The sequence below is a fragment of the Chiloscyllium plagiosum genome, unplaced genomic scaffold (genome assembly GCF_037043375.1).
Source record: "Chiloscyllium plagiosum isolate Xiang-an unplaced genomic scaffold, Cpla_swu_hap1 HiC_scaffold_17, whole genome shotgun sequence".
Classification (NCBI taxonomy): Eukaryota; Metazoa; Chordata; class Chondrichthyes; order Orectolobiformes; family Hemiscylliidae; genus Chiloscyllium; species Chiloscyllium plagiosum.
The window spans coordinates 42,831,002-42,846,747 of NW_028270155.1; the positions used below are offsets into that span (position 1 = coordinate 42,831,002).

The 15,746-nt window shown below is 41.3% G+C and overlaps 1 protein-coding gene across 1 annotated transcript in view; it reads right to left on the reverse strand.

Moving 5' to 3' along the window:
- itfg1 (integrin alpha FG-GAP repeat containing 1) overlaps nucleotides 1-15,746 on the reverse strand; it is a 237,556-nt gene that overhangs the window by 12,959 nt on the left and 208,851 nt on the right. Inside the window, exons 15-17 of the mRNA XM_043706920.2 lie at nucleotides 6,832-6,956; nucleotides 5,490-5,572; nucleotides 95-212 (exon numbers count right to left, since the gene is read on the reverse strand). Coding sequence (XP_043562855.2) covers nucleotides 95-212; nucleotides 5,490-5,572; nucleotides 6,832-6,956 — 326 coding nt within the window. The remainder of the gene's footprint in view (nucleotides 1-94; nucleotides 213-5,489; nucleotides 5,573-6,831; nucleotides 6,957-15,746) is intronic.

Below are 15,746 nucleotides of genomic sequence, written 5' to 3' on the forward strand. Positions count from 1 at the left end.
ATGTGACAGCTTGCAGACCTCAGAACTAATAACTGATGTATAAAACACCAATCTGTACATTAGATGTAAACATCAACTGAAATTTCAAAAGTACCTTCTCCTGCCAGTGTAAAATGCCGATTATAGCCAAAATGAAAACACAGACTCCAATTAAGGCTATAGCTGTAAGTAATACAATATTACTGGGCGTCAAATATAACTTGGCACTCCAGCTGTGAAAAGAAAAGAAAATGAAGTTAGTGTTTCAATTGAAACAATATCATTTTTAAAAGAAAAAAAAATTGGTGCCCACTTAAATTTTGTTGGTATTTGCTTCTTTTCTGTTTTGCAACTTGTTCCAAATTATGACACTTCTGAAAGCATAAAAAATACATCCAAGGCTGTTTCCAGTGTGCTTATTTGCACCAAGTCCTCCTTAAACATTACCCTTTTGCTCAATGACCTATAATGGCTCCAGGTTAAGCAGTGTCTTGATTCTGAATTTCTCTCCTTTTCAAATCCTTTCTTGACTTCAAGCTCCACAAACAATCAAGACATCTGTGCCCCATTAACTCTGCCCTCTTCAACATCCTATTAGTAATCTCCTCACAAATGGTGGACATGTCCTAAAAGTTTCACACTCTCTACCTCCTTTTTCTCCTTGAAAGATGCATGTAAAAAAAGTTTTTTAAAAAAAACGAACTTGGAGCATCTGCCCTAATATAACCTGGCTTGGAAACAAATTTTGCTTTATAATCACTTTTGTAAAACACCGTGGGATTTTTTATTAGTTAAGGAGACACAAATATGAGGTTGACAAGACTGAAGTTCCTCATCTTGTTTAGCATCAGAATAGACTTGTTTTGCTGAGTTTCTAAGTGTTATAAAGTGGAGGTTGACATACCCTCTCTGAGAACTAAATCACCCAAAGGGAAATGCCTCGCCCTATCTGTTAAAAGGGTTGTGAGAAGGAGTGTAATCCATTTTTTCAGATTAATTCCCTACAGTGCAGAAACAGGCCCTGCGACCCAACAAGTCCACACCGACCCTCTGAAGAGTAAGCCATCCAGACCCATTCCCCTACTCATGCACCTATCACTATGGACAATTTAACTTGACTTGGGCCAATCCACTCAACCTGCACATTTTTGGATTGTGGGAGGAAACCCACGCAGACAGTCGCGCGAGGCTGGAATTGAAGCCAGGTTCCTAGTGCTGAGAGGCAGCAATGCTAACCACTGAGACACCGTGCTGCCCTAGTTAAGTAAAAGAAATTCCTGACACTCACTTTACAATCTACAAATAACAATTCATTTATCTAACTGTAACAGTGGACAAACTAACTGAATTATTAACAGACCGAGCAATTCCCCCAACTGCTAAATGTTCCTGAATAACACAAGAGTCTAAAGGTATGCTGTTCCTATAAATACAAGCCCCACTTATACCCCAAAACAACAAATTTAGTCTCTTGAAATTACTGCCAGGTTCTGAGTCTTCTGGAACTTGGTGTGTCTTCTCTGCTGATCCTTCTTTCAGGAATGTTTTCGCTGCAGATTCTTGTGTCAGGAATTTAGATGGTGTGCCGTGGTACTCTGGTAAACAGATGGTGCTTTCTCTAAAAGCTGAAAGCTGTTATCTCAGCAGATGGCAGTTTGCTCTAACGAGTTTTTAACTGCCCCCTTCTTTTATAACCTCGATGACCAATCAATATTTTTACAATCGCGTTGGTCCTAGGTTGTCAAAATCATCAGATTTAAATTTGATAGATTTTTGGTATCTAAGGGCCTGGTTTAAATTGATTGGCGAAATTTAAAACTTGTTGTCTTGGGAAAAGTGCTGCTTGGTCTACTAACCGTACAGCCTTTTAATACAAGTGTTTAAATTTGGGTGCTCTCTGTGCACCTGCAAACCCCAAGCTGCTCACAGACCTACATTTTTTAAAAATCCAAACACAGAAAAAACACTACCTTTTAAAGAGACCACACAATGCTTTCCTCATTTTACAGTTTTACAAACACCAACTTTGCAACATGAAGGATCTGACATACTTGGCATTTTTCATGTGCCTAGAACACGACATGATATTCAAGCTGAAGCCGAGTCAATAATTTGTTAAGGATTAGCATAACTTGATTGACTTTCTGAATTAGTTAAGGACACTTAACTGAAAGTACAAAGCTCCTCTTTCTTTTCTTAAAGGTACAGAATGATGAGGAAGTGCAGTACCATGGGTGCTAACTGAACTTTACTATCTTTCCTAAATGGCCTTCTTCATTTGTTAGCAGAACATCCATTAACTAACCACATGACCATTGAAGGTTATTATAACATTTCAGGATGAGTCTCTGGATTGCAGTCAGCAACATGATAATGGTTTTTATACTCCGTAATTATCCAACAATAATACCAACACTGCTTCCGCCACTGCTTTTTGAGATCATTTAACTCAGCACAAATCTGCAGCCGAAGCCACAAATTGCCAGACATGCATATCTCAGCATCATAGCCTGCATTGTATTTATGCACTAAGTGCTCTGTTATTTTATCCTAATCTCATTTTTCCTAGCTTTGATAAGTCACTTCAAGGGACAGAAACAATTTAGTAGATTTGGAAGGTAGATGTTTTAGAACATAGAAGAGTACAGCCCAGAACAGCCTTTTGGCTCAAGATGTTGTGCTGAACATGATGCCATATTAAACTAGTACCTTCTGCCCGTCGATGGTCCATATCCCTACATTCCTTAGTTATTCATGTACTTAAGTAAAAGCCCCTTAAACACCTCTATTGTATCTGCCTCCACTACCACTCCTGGCAGCGCTTTCCAGGCACCTAAGACTGTGTTAAAAACCTGCCCCTCACATCTCTTTTGAATGCCCCCTCCCCCCCACCTTACCTTAAATGCATGCTAGTATTAGATACTAGTATTAGGTATTTCAACTTTGGGAAAAAGATTCTGACTGTCAACCCTATTTTTGCCTTTCATAATTCCATACACTTCTATCAAGTTATCCCTCAGCCTCCGCTGCTCCAGAGAAAACAACTCTAGTTCATCCAGCCTCTCCTTATAGCTCAAATCCTCTAATCTAGGCATCACCCTGGTAAGCCTCTTCAGTACCCTCTCCAAAGCATCCACATCCTTCCTGTAACGTGGCGACCAGAACTGAACACAATACTGTAAGTGCAGACTAACCAAAGTTCTGTAAACCTGCAACATCACTTCCTGACTCTTGTATTCAATGCCTTAACTAATAAAAGGCAAGCATGGCATATGCTTCCTTGTGGGCACTTTCAGGATTCTGTGGATCTGCAAATTTTATGAAAATTGAAAATGGTAAAATATTTTTTGAAAATGTCATGATAATAATTTCAGAGTTCTTAAAAAATGGGAAGTCAGTTGGTAAGGATGTTAAAAACCCACACAAGAACCTTAGATTATATGAGTAGAAATGCAGAATACAAAAGCAAAACGAGCTCATTGAACCTTTACAAATTAGCTATTTTAAGGAGGCCAAACTTATATTTTATGGATCTTGACTACTGTTTTCTTAGTGCTTTATTCATTACTGGTTTCTTCAACATTTTTATTTGCCAGGCCTGAGGGAGTGGCATTTGGGAGCTTAAAAGGGGGCATTGGTGGAGAGGAAGAGGAGGAGCCTCCATAGGAGCCAAATCTTGTGGAGATGTGTCTATTGTGAAAAGGAGGCACCCTCCCTATTTCCTGCCTAAGGTTAGAGTAGGATAATATTCTGGGTCCTTCCACTGCTCTTCAACCCCAAAAATTGAGGGTGCACCTGCAATTCGTCATTAATTGTCTCTTAATGGTCCTACTCGGGTTAAGGATGGATAGCTGGCCTAATACATTGCAGTATCGAATTACAGCTGTCCAGGGTTGTTGGGCCAGGTGGTAGCTCACTTGGGGAATTTAACAGGCTCTCTGACTCCAAAGTCACCAGCAGGGGAGCATAAGAACCCATCTTCTGATTGTTAGTACACTAATGTGCAAACCAGAGAATTGAAACAGTGCAGCGCCCATCTATAAAAAGGTCTGGGACCTACATGAGCAGCAGAAGCATCCTTACTGGGGAATACAAAGCCTAAACCAGGAAGTTGGGAGTTAGAACATTTAGCTTCAATGAAATAAAGAGAGGAAAATTTGATATTTTAAACTCTCACAATTTCAAAGAAACAAAGCAAAAGATGATTCATTTTATTCAAACCTCCAACAAATCTGAAGACGATACCTATAAATCAGCATGAGAAAAGTTGGTTGGCAGTAATTACCAACTTTGATGTTGCGATTAGAAAAAACATTTGCTCTTGAATGGGTCAGTCAACCATTTTAGATATTCTCAAACAAACTATTTGGATATGTTATGACAACCTCTGGAACAGGTGGGGTTAAAATCCAGACTGTATGGATCAAAGGTCGGGACACAATGCTATGTAATGGATAAACATTGCAACATTATGCCATTCACATATTTAAATGCTGAGTCATGGTGTGCTATCAGCATACTGCAGCTTCTGGAGGAGCAAAGAAATCTGGATAGGAGTTTCCTAATTTCTGCATTTAATATTGCATCTAACTGCACAATTCTATTGCCAGAAGTTATCTTTAACATCACTGTGAGTGCTCTTACACCACAATGACTACAGGGCCTCAAAAAGGCAAGTCACCACCAACTTTTAATTAGGGTGTTAGTTCGTGCTGCACAATAATCACTGGCCTAGCCTGTGATTCCCAAAGCCCAAAAAAAGCCAAATTCTTAAGAATGACAAGTGTTGATAGTCATACTGTTATGCTATACTGCAAAATTCAAGCTGTATTTAGTTTGAAAAGCAATAGTTTCAGAAATGATCAGCTTGAAAACATAGCAACTTCATGGACAAAAGAATGTTAAAACCCAATGTGCACAAACAAGTCTAACAGAATGCTAGTGAGAGATTCTTTGTTTAAGCAAAATCTGGTCCAAAATAAACTTACTTTCTAGCATTTTAAAATCGGAATACAGCATATTATGTTTGGGTATATCGAGAATAAATCACATTGAACCCAGAGCTGCAGGTTCACTTGACATTATTTCCTACCCAAAATGAAATAGTGGGCTTGGCTAAAATGTGCACTCTTGGGAAGCTTTTGAAATCATAATGCCAGTTGTACATAAAACTAAGAAGGATACACCTCTTAGTTTAGAGAGATCTATACCCAAAAAAGATTGCTAAATTAGACAAATGTAATAGTCTAAAATTACTATGCCAGATAGCAAGTCACTCATTTGTGAGGAAATTCAAGTGTTCTTCAAAATATTCCTTATATTAAAACTGATCCATATCATTTAGAATTGAGTAATCATTTAGAGTGAACCTTGGCTAACATACAGAGTTATTGGGAGGATTAGTCTGACTTTCTAAGCTACCAGGAACAAAAGCTGACTGACAATTTTCAAAATACTTGTGCTAAATGTTTTTCAGAGACTTTACAGAGATATAAAAATGTAAATATTACCTTTTTGGTGAGTTATGAGGATATGGAATGACTATAAGTTGAGAATTTGGAATAATAGCTGTCCATTCTTGTTTTCTTATAGACTAACAGGGAAATAAGATAGAAAGTAATTAGTAAGGAAAGTTTTTTTTGTCTAAAGATGTACCGTTCATTCAAACAGAGAACATTTAAAAGCACATCTTCTAGTTACACAGCATTCCTTTCATGTATCGTATTCAGATACAACTTTATAATATTTGTAAAAATAAACCAGTAAAGCCAACATTGCACACACTCAAAGTTCCCAGGAATTTGCTGTGTCAAAACAATTACATTCAGCCTGCAGGCCAAAGTCAAATGATGGGTACTTGGGAAGGATTGGATGAAGAAGATACTAACAAAAATTATAAGAAAAATACTCAAAGGAAAAAGGTATATCAATTATTTACTTTTCTATTTTCTTATTGATTACCAGAAACTAAAAAGGAAAATACTTAAATGATTTAATTTTTCTTGTATAAAGGTGACTCCCAATTTGAGCACAACTATTGCTTCAATGCACAGACAAAAATCCACATATTTGTGAAAAACACTGGTTCGCGTGAGAATCACAAAATCACAGAATTGTTACAGTGCAATTCAGTCTGTATCTCTGTGCTGTCTTCGTGACTATACAATTCACATTCTACCATTCCTCTTTCTGTCTGTAACCATATATATTTTTCCTTTACAGAATTGGCAAGGGCTTGAGAATGTAATGAACATAAATAATCAATTTTCTCAATCAAGAATGATGGATGATGGAAAGGAATCTTAAAAACATGTATGACAAGGCTTTAAAATTTATCTACGTAAAAATCTATACAACAAAGCCTTTTATTCCCTTTTACAAGGCTACTAATGGTCACACTACCAGCTCTGCCAGAGTAGTAATAATTCAGTATTGTCAATCATGTGTGGAGACTACAGTTCTTTGGGTGACTCAAATTGATTTCACCCTCTATGTTCTGTAGAGGAAACAGTCCTACTTTTATCAGAGATTTTGTTACAGTTGTAATTATGTATTTTATTTGTTGTAGGTGTTTATATTTTGTAGGTGTATAAGGAGATTTTGTTCATTGCTCATTCGCAGCTTTGTAATGTCAACAGTGTTTCTAAATCTAGCATTAAGAATAAATGCTAAATTACGAATGAATTCTTAAAAATTAAGAGTAAGATTCTTAATTAGGATATTAAGAATATCCAAAACCATTAGGACAAATTTGAAGTGCACACTGACCATCAAATAAATAGGAACATATTACCATATAATGATGGAGAGACAGAAGCTCCTAACTTCATGCCATAATTGTTGGGTTACTACCTTTTCTCCTTGAGGTCGAGGAATGCCAACATAGAGATGGTCGAGAAAGTTTGCACTACGTCCTAGGCCAAGGACTACATAGGGCAGCTGTAGTGCAAAATGTGCTGATTGGCTGAGTTGTCCAGCTGAAAATAGACCAGAATAATCAAGAAAATTCAAATGCAACAAGACATGGACTGTTCATTGAAATGAAGTTTCAAACTATGTGATTCAATTTCATATTACTTCATATTCTCTTAACACAAAGGTTTTTTTTAAATCACATCTCATTTCTAAATGGAGTTTTCCCTTTATTTCTTGCTCTGGCATACTTTGCAACTGGGAAATGTTGCATGGTCAGAAAAGTAAAAAAGGAAAATTGCAATTAAATAAGAGAATGTAAGCAGTTAAAATAACTTTTCATGATAACTCAGCACCACTTCGCAGTATAGGCAGAATTTGGTGCAGAACAGTGGCAAAAGTGGACATACTGGCTAATTTTCTTGTTATTGGCAGAGCCCTTGGATCTATTTTATGCTTTTTTTCCTAAACAATCTCGATCAGTTTAAAATCTTAGCACATGACAAATCACATACATTGATGCTGACAGGATAAGCAACCCAATGCATCAGAGATGATACACGTTCCCTGCTCAGGACCACAGCATGTGCATTACTAGTGGTTACATGGTTTGAAAGAAGCCAATACCATCATCGGTCATGCACAAAATGCTTTAGTTTTATTACACTCAGGTCCTGCACAAAATACATGTAAATATACTGAAAATACAAGTTGGATTTTCGTGTAGAAATACTGATGAGACTAAGTGTTCAGTGTTGTCAAAGTGTCAGTTACAGAACAATTTCTGGTAACCGCACAGGCATAGCTAAAGGAGAAAAATCAGGAAAACCGCTGTCCAAGTTGTCTTACCTCTCTAGAACCCTTGGTCTGACAACATTTCACTGAGAGACTGACATTGAAATACATAGTATCACAACTTCATGGATTTCTAAGGTGAGATATACTTACGAACCTCACCAAAAATGTTAGGATTTGGCCACTGCAGAGTAAGTACATTTTTAGTCAATAGTTATCACATCATTATTGTCCAAACGTTTCCCTGGTACAGAAAAATAACACTGACAGTCTCATTACTTCATTATCTTAACGATTGCTGGAGATTAAAAATGACAAAAAATTAATTTCGCTTTTTTAATACCTCGCAATGCTTAATTCCATTTTCTTTCCTCCACTTTATCTCATTTTCTGTATCCAATTTAGAAATTAATTAAACATTCTACTTGATCTCTTCGATTTCATATTTTACTACGCATTTGCAATTCTTCAATCTGATTGGATAAAATGACACAAACGTTCCCATGTCTCCTGCAAAAAGTACTCTTACACTTTGTTGGTCTATAATGAGCTCCATTGTAAAATTCATGGGAAGTCTGCGGCCAGGTACAAGAGTATGTACATGTGACAGCATCCATTTGTTGCAGACAACAAAATCCAATCTATTGTTTAGCAAATCGAAGGTTAATTACTTTATCTGGTCGGCATGGACGGGGTGGACCGAAGGGTCTGTTTCCATGCTGTACATCTCTATGACTCTATTTATTTCCTTAAATTTAGAAATAATTCAAAACTGAATGAACTTTGTGGTTTCAAATTCCATATGTTTACATAGCAAGTAGAAGATCCTATTTTCTTTGAAAAACATTTTTCACTGTATGATTCTCTGTGTGTGTTTATAATGTTCGACAAGGGCAGTGCCATTAGCACATAATGCACAGTACTCATGCAGCCATTATGAACTCTCTTTTCTTAAATCAACCTAACTGAATGCGTTAACAAGGTCTTTTGGTACTGCCGATCCTGACTGATCTGCAACCCTTCTTGCTATTCCACTCAAAACGAGTTCCTACTCATCCAATCTTCACCTTAACCCAACTCCAACTCTGCTTATTGAATTGTTTTGTCCATGCTTATCTTGGAACGCTTCAAATCAATGTGTTTGGACAATGTTTTCAATTATTTCGCTTATGGTACATTTTCCATTTTTAACCATATTGCAACATTTTCCAAACTTGCCTCAAGTAGACATATAAGGTGCAAATTGTGGTATTTACCTCTACTGAGCAGAACAAAATCAAAGCAGGGCTAGGTGGACCCAAGAACTTGCATGAAACTCTTACCATATTAATAGGTAAATTCTTTACATTTGAATTTTATGATCCTTAATGCAATAAAGTAAAATTATTTGCAATTATTGTGATAAGATTAAATGCTGAACAAATTGAAGAAAGATGAAAAGGACAAAGCCAAGGATATATTTTAAGCAATGTTTGCCTGAGAAAATATTTTCGACAAACAAGGATATGGTCATTAAGGGATTATCCTCGACATGTCTGTAGCAACTACTCACATATAAATAAAGAAAGGAGCTTGCTGTACCAAAATACTGCAGTCTTCCCAATGGTGAATGAACAAGACCCAAAGATTTTGAGAAAAAATAGAATTATACCAGATTCAGCTAAATTAAACTATTCACTGACACAGAATGCACAATAGACCATCTCAGCAATTTTTAAAGTGGCAGTCCTTATGTAAACAAAAGAAAAAATCAGTCTGGTATCATGCAATGTTTTAATTGAACTCCATGTAGTAATATTGCAATAAACAACAAGAGGGTATCTTAGTTGTAATTTTTCAGTGCTCCATCATCTTAGTGTTTTACATGTTGGTGCTTTCTGTCTCTGTTCTGCAGATTCTATCTGACAAAGGTTTTGTGTAGGTGTTCTTTCAACCCACTCTCATCTGCAACTCTACAGTTATCCCTGCTGGTGCACTGCTTTCTTGCAGCAGCTTTTGTGCACAATTAGAGATCCAGGTCTGTTCTGCAGAATGAGTCACCATATAGCAATCCTGGATCTTGAAAACAGACTGTGTGTTTGTCTCCAGACCAGGCAACAAAGTGAAAAAAAAACAATGCAATCTAAAATGTGCAACAGAAGCTTAGGTACATGTAAAGTGAATTCTAATCCCAGTGTCACATCAACCACAAAAACTTCTTTGTGACACGGACTGGGGCTGGGAGAAAGGGGGCGGGGGAGGGGAATTGGTGAAGAGCCAGGACAAAGAAGAAAAATGGAGGAGGTTGTTATTCAGCTGTAGATTTAGTAACACTCATTTATCTTCAGCAAAGCCCTACATTAATCCTCTGTGATACTGATTGGAAGTACTGCAAGGATCTACCCTTATTAGTGCAATGCATTATTCTAGGAGAAAGTGAGGACTGCAGATGCTGGAGATCAGAGCTGAAAATGTGTTGCTGGAAAAGCGCAGCAGGTCATGCAGCATCCAAGGAGCAGGAGAATCGACGTTTCGGGCATGAGCCCTTCTTCAGGAATGAGGAAAGTATGCCAAGCAGGCTAAGATAAAAGGTAGGGAGGAGGGACTTGGGGGAGGAGCATTGGAAATGCGTTAGGTGGAAGGAGGTTAAGGTGAGGGTGATAGACCGGAGTGGGGTGGGGGCGGAGAGGTCAGGAAGAAGATTGCAGGTTAGGAAGGTGGTGCTGAGTTCGAGGGTTGGGACAGAGACAAGGTGGGGGGAGGGGAAATGAGGAAACTGGAGAAATCTGAGTTCATCCCTTGTGGTTGGAGGGTTCCTAGGTGGAAGATGAGGCGCTCTTCCTCCAGCTATGGTCGTGTTGCTATGGAGGAGTCCAAGGACCTGCATATCCTTGGTGGAGTGGGAGGGAGAGTTGAAGTGTTGAGCCACAGGGTGGTTGGGTTGGTCGGTCCAGGTGTCCCAGAAGTGTTCTCTGAAACGTTCCGCAAGTAGGTGGCCGGTCTCCCCAATATAGGAGGCCACATCTAGTGCAGCGGATGCAGTAAATGATGTGTGTGGAGGTGCAGGTGAATATGTGGCGGATATGGAAGGATCCCTTGGGGCCTTGGAGGGAAGTAAGGGGGGAGGTGTGGGCGCAAGCTTTGCATTTCTTGCGGTTGCAGGGGAAGGTGCCAGGAGTGGAGGTTGGGTTGGTGGAGGGTGTGGACCTGACGAGGGAGTCACAGAGGGAGTGGTCTTTTCGGAACGTGGATAGGGGAGGGGAGGGAAATATATCCCTGGTGGTGGGGTCCGTTTGGAGGTGGCGGAAATGACGGCGGATGATACGATGTATATGGAGGTTGGTGGGGTGGTAGGTGAGAACCAGTGGAGCTCTATCCTGGTGGTGATTGGAGGGGCGGGGCTCAAGGGCAGGGGAGCAGGAAGTGGAGGAGATGCGGTGGAAAGCATCGTCGACCACGTCTGGGGGGAAATCGCGGTCTTTGAAGGAGGAGGCCATTTGGGTTGTACGGTATTGGAACTGGTCCTCCTGGGAGCAGATGCGGTGGAGATGAAGGAATTGGGAATATGGGATGGTGTTTTTACAGGAGGCAGGGTGGGAGGAGCTGTAGTCTAGGTAGCTGTGGGAGTCGGTCGGTTTATAGTAAATGTCCGTGTTGATTCGGTCGCCCGAGATAGAAATGGAGGTGTCTAGGAAGAGGAGGGAGGAGTCTGAGATGGTCCAGGTAAATTTGAGATCGGGGTGGAAGTAAAGTGGATGAACTATTCAACCTCCTCGTGGGAGCACGAGGCAGCGCCGATACAGTCATCGATGTAGTGGAGGAAAAGATGGGGGGTGATCCAAGGGCTCCTTCCATATCCGCCACAAATTCACCTGCACCTCCACACTCATCATTTACTGCATCCGCTGCACCCGATGTGGCCTCCTCTATATTGGGGAGACAGGCTGCCTACTTGCGGAATGTTTCAGAGAACACCTCTGGGACACCCGGACCAACCAACCCAACCACCCCGTGGCTCAACACTTCAACTCCCCCTCCCACTCCACCAAGGACATCCTCCATCGCCAGACCATGGCAACACGACGCCTGGAGGAAGAGTGCCTCAGCTTCCGCCTCGGAACCCTCCAACCACAAGGGATGAACTCAGATTTCTCCAGTTTCCTCATTTCCCCACCCCCCACCTTGTCTCAGTCCCAACCCTCGAACTCAGCACTACCTTCCTAACCTGCAATCTTCTTCCTGACCTCTCCACCCCCGCCCCCACTCTGGCCTATCACCCTCACCTTAACCTCCTTCCACCTATCGCATTTCCAATGCCCCTCCCCCAAGTCCATCCTCCCTTTTATCTTAGCCTGCTTGGCACACTTTCCTCATTCCCGAAGAAGGGCTCATGCCCGAAACGTCGATTCTCCTGCTCCTTGGATGCTGCCTGACCTGCTGCGCTTTTCCAGCAACACATTTTCAGCAATGCACTATTCTGCTTTGCACTAATTCCTGAGTTAGGTTAATCAATTTCCAGTGCTCTTTCTGCTTAATTATCAGTAAACAATTCACACTTACCAATAATGAATCTCGCCTAACACCCTTCCTCCCATTGATCGATATTATCAATACCGACTTGCAGCTTCCTTTGCTCTTAAATAATTAATCATATCATCTCTTTTGGTGTTAACTTCAAATATAGAACTGCTTTCTCACGATCAGAACCTACACAATTGGTACAGTATGTAAAATGAACTGTAATAGTCCTAGAAATTAAATTTTAGAGACACTGCAATATACTTTGTCACTCTGTAAATAATGTCCAAATTTGTTTCCTTTCCTCTAATCAATATTTAGCAAGGTTTTCTAAACTTGCCCAAATTCCACAGCTGATAATCTTCTCACATAATTTCCTTCATGATACCTTGTCATAGGTTTTATTGAAGTTCATCCTTTGCATTTCTTCCATACAAGTCAGATATCTAGTCAGGGCGTTCTAACATTAGTCAAGCACCATCATTCCTGTTTTTAAATGCAAATTAGATACACCTAACTATTTTCTCCTTATCTAGATATGCAGTTTTAAAAACTCCAGTAAAGGATTAAGAATTTCTAAATTTCCCTACTAAAGATGTGAAGCTCTCTGGTCTGAAATTGTTTGTTTGGCTCCTCTCTTTTAAGAGCAAGAGCAACAGTGACAACTTGCCAGTCCTCTGACACACATCCACTCTTCACAAGGTCCCGAATTATAACTATTAGGTTGTCTGCAATTTTCTCTGTTAACTTAGTCACGACCTTACAATGTAGTTCATCAAACCCTGTCATTTTGCATTCCTTTAGCTTAAGTAAAAACAGGAAGTGCTGGAAAAACCTAAATAAGCCTGGGCTCACCTATTTCAAAGAAAAGTCATATTCAATTCGATAAATTAACTCTGTTTCCCTCTTTATTATGCTGCCAGACTTATATTTTCTTTCCCCGGCACATTTTTTTTGGTTCAGATTTCAAGCATCTGCAGTATTTTCCCTTTACTTCCCTTTATTTAAATTTGTCTTTTAAGTATCATTTGCCTCATTCTAAACTAATCCCTGGCACAACCATCTTCAGCTACTTCATCAAGGGCATTCATCATAAGATCAGAAGTAGTGATGTTTGATGATTATAGTGTAACATTTAGAACCATTCATGACTCCTCAGTTACTGAAGCAGACTATTTCCAAATACAGTAAGACCAGGGAAATTTGCAGGCTTGGGCTGACAAGTGGCAAGAAACATTCGTACCACATAAGGACCAAATGATGATTATCTCCAAGTCAGAATCTAACCATCGCCCTTCACATTCAATGGCATTAGCACTGACAATTCCATTGACCATAACCTGAACTGGTCTAACCGTACTAGTAAAACAAAGAACTGTGGTGATACAAAAGACAAAGAATTGCAGAAATTTGAATCAAAAGCAGGAATTTCTTGAGAAACTCAGCAGGTCTGGAAGCATCTGTGGACAGAACGTAGAGGTGAATGTTTTGGGCCAAGTGTCCCTTCTTGATAACTGTAGTAGGGGGAAGCAGTGAATGATTGGAGGAGATGCAGCATAGTGAAAGACAAGGAGAAAGATAATAGTGAGCCAGGGAGAAAGAAAGACTGCTTTGGAGTGGCACGGTGGCTCAGTGGTTAGCACTGCTGCCTCACAATGCCAGGGACTTGGGTTCAATTCCTGCCTTGGGCGACTGTCTGTGTGGAGTTTGCACATTCTCCCTGTGTCTGTGTGGGTTTCCTCCGGGTGCTCTGGTTTCCTCCCACAGTCCAAAGATGTGCACATCAGGTGGATTGGCCATGCTAAATTGTCCATAGTGTTAGGTGCATTAGTCAGAGGGAAATGGGTCTGGGTGGGTTACTCTTCAGAGGATTAGTGTGCACTTGTTGGGCCTCTTGCCACACTGCAGAGAATCTAACCTAACAACTTGCTTTTATGCTTTCACTGGCAATGATGTGATCATAAAAATGCTCAGAATAAAGTTATTTAACATAGCTATGTATCGGCACTTTAAACTGTTAATACATTTGTGCTCTTATTTGAGAGCATCTTTAGTATAAGACAAAGCCAAAGTTTGTACAATTCCATCATCCAGGTAAAAATGACTGCAGATGCTGGAAACCAGATTCTGGATCAGTGGTGCTGGAAGAGCACAGCAATTCAGGCAGCATCCGAGGACAGGCAAAATCGACGTTTCGGGCAAAAGCCCTTCATCAGGAATAAAGGCAGAGAGCCTGAAGCGTGGAGAGATAAGCTAGAGGAGGGTGGGGGTGGGGATAGAGTAGCATAGAGTACAATAGGTCAGTGGGGGAGGAGATGAAGGTGATAGGTCAAGGAGGAGGGTGGAGTGGATAGGTGGAAAAGGAGCTGGGCAGGTCGGACAAGTCTGGACAAGTTAAGGGGACAGTGTTGCTGGAGGGTAGAAACTAGGATGAGGTGGGGGAAGGGGAAATGAGGAAGCTGTTGAAGTCCACATTAATGCCCTGGGGTTGAAGTGTTCCGAGGCGGAAGATGAGGCATTCTTCTTCCATGCGTCTGGTGGTGAGGGAGCGGCGGTGGAGGCGGTCCAGCACCTCCATATCCTCGGCAGAGTGGGAGGGGGAGTTGAAATGTTGGGCCACGGGGCGGTTTGGTTTATTGGTGCGCGTGTCTCGGAGATGTTCCCTAAAGCACTCTGCTAGGAGGTGCCCAGTCTCCCCAATGTAGAGGAGACCATATCGGGAGCAACGGATACAATAAATGATATTAGTGGATTTGCAGGTAAAACTTTGATGGATGTGGAAGGTTCCTTTAGGGCCTTGGATGGAGGTGAGGGAGGAGGTGTGGGCACAGGTTTTACAGTTCCTGCGGTGGCAGAGGAAAGTGCCAGGATGGGAGGGTGGGTCGTAGGGGGCATGGACCTGACCAGGTAGTCACGGAGGGAACGGTCTTTGCGGAAGGCGGAGAGGGGTGGGGAGGGAAATATATCCCTGGTGGTGGGTCTGTTTGGAGGTGGCGGAAATGTCGGCGGATGATTTGGTTTATGCGAAGGTTGGTAGGGTGTTTGGTTTATGCGAAGGTTGGTAGGGTGTTTGGTTTATGCAAAGGTGACCTTTGCATAAACCAAATCATCCGCCGACATTTCCGCCACCTCCAAACAGACCCCACCACCAGCGATATATTTCCCTCCCCACCCCTCTCCGCCTTCCGCAAAGACCGTTCCCTCCGTGACTACCTGGTCAGGTCCACGCCCCCCCTACGACCCACCCTCCCATCCTGGCACTTTCCCCTGTCACCGCAGGAACTGTAAAACCTGTGCCGACACCTCCTCCCTCACCTCCATCCAAGGCCCTAAAGGAGCCTTCCACATCCATCAAAGTTTTACCTGCAAATCCACTAATATCATTTATTGTATCCCGGTGTGGTCTCCTCTACATTGGGGAGACTGGGCGCCTCCTAGCAGAGCGCTTTAGGGAACATCTCCGAGACACCCGCACCAATCAACCAAACCGCCCCGTGGCCCAACATTTCAACTCCCCCTCCCACTCTGCCGAGGATATGGAGGTGCTGGGCCTCCTCCACCGC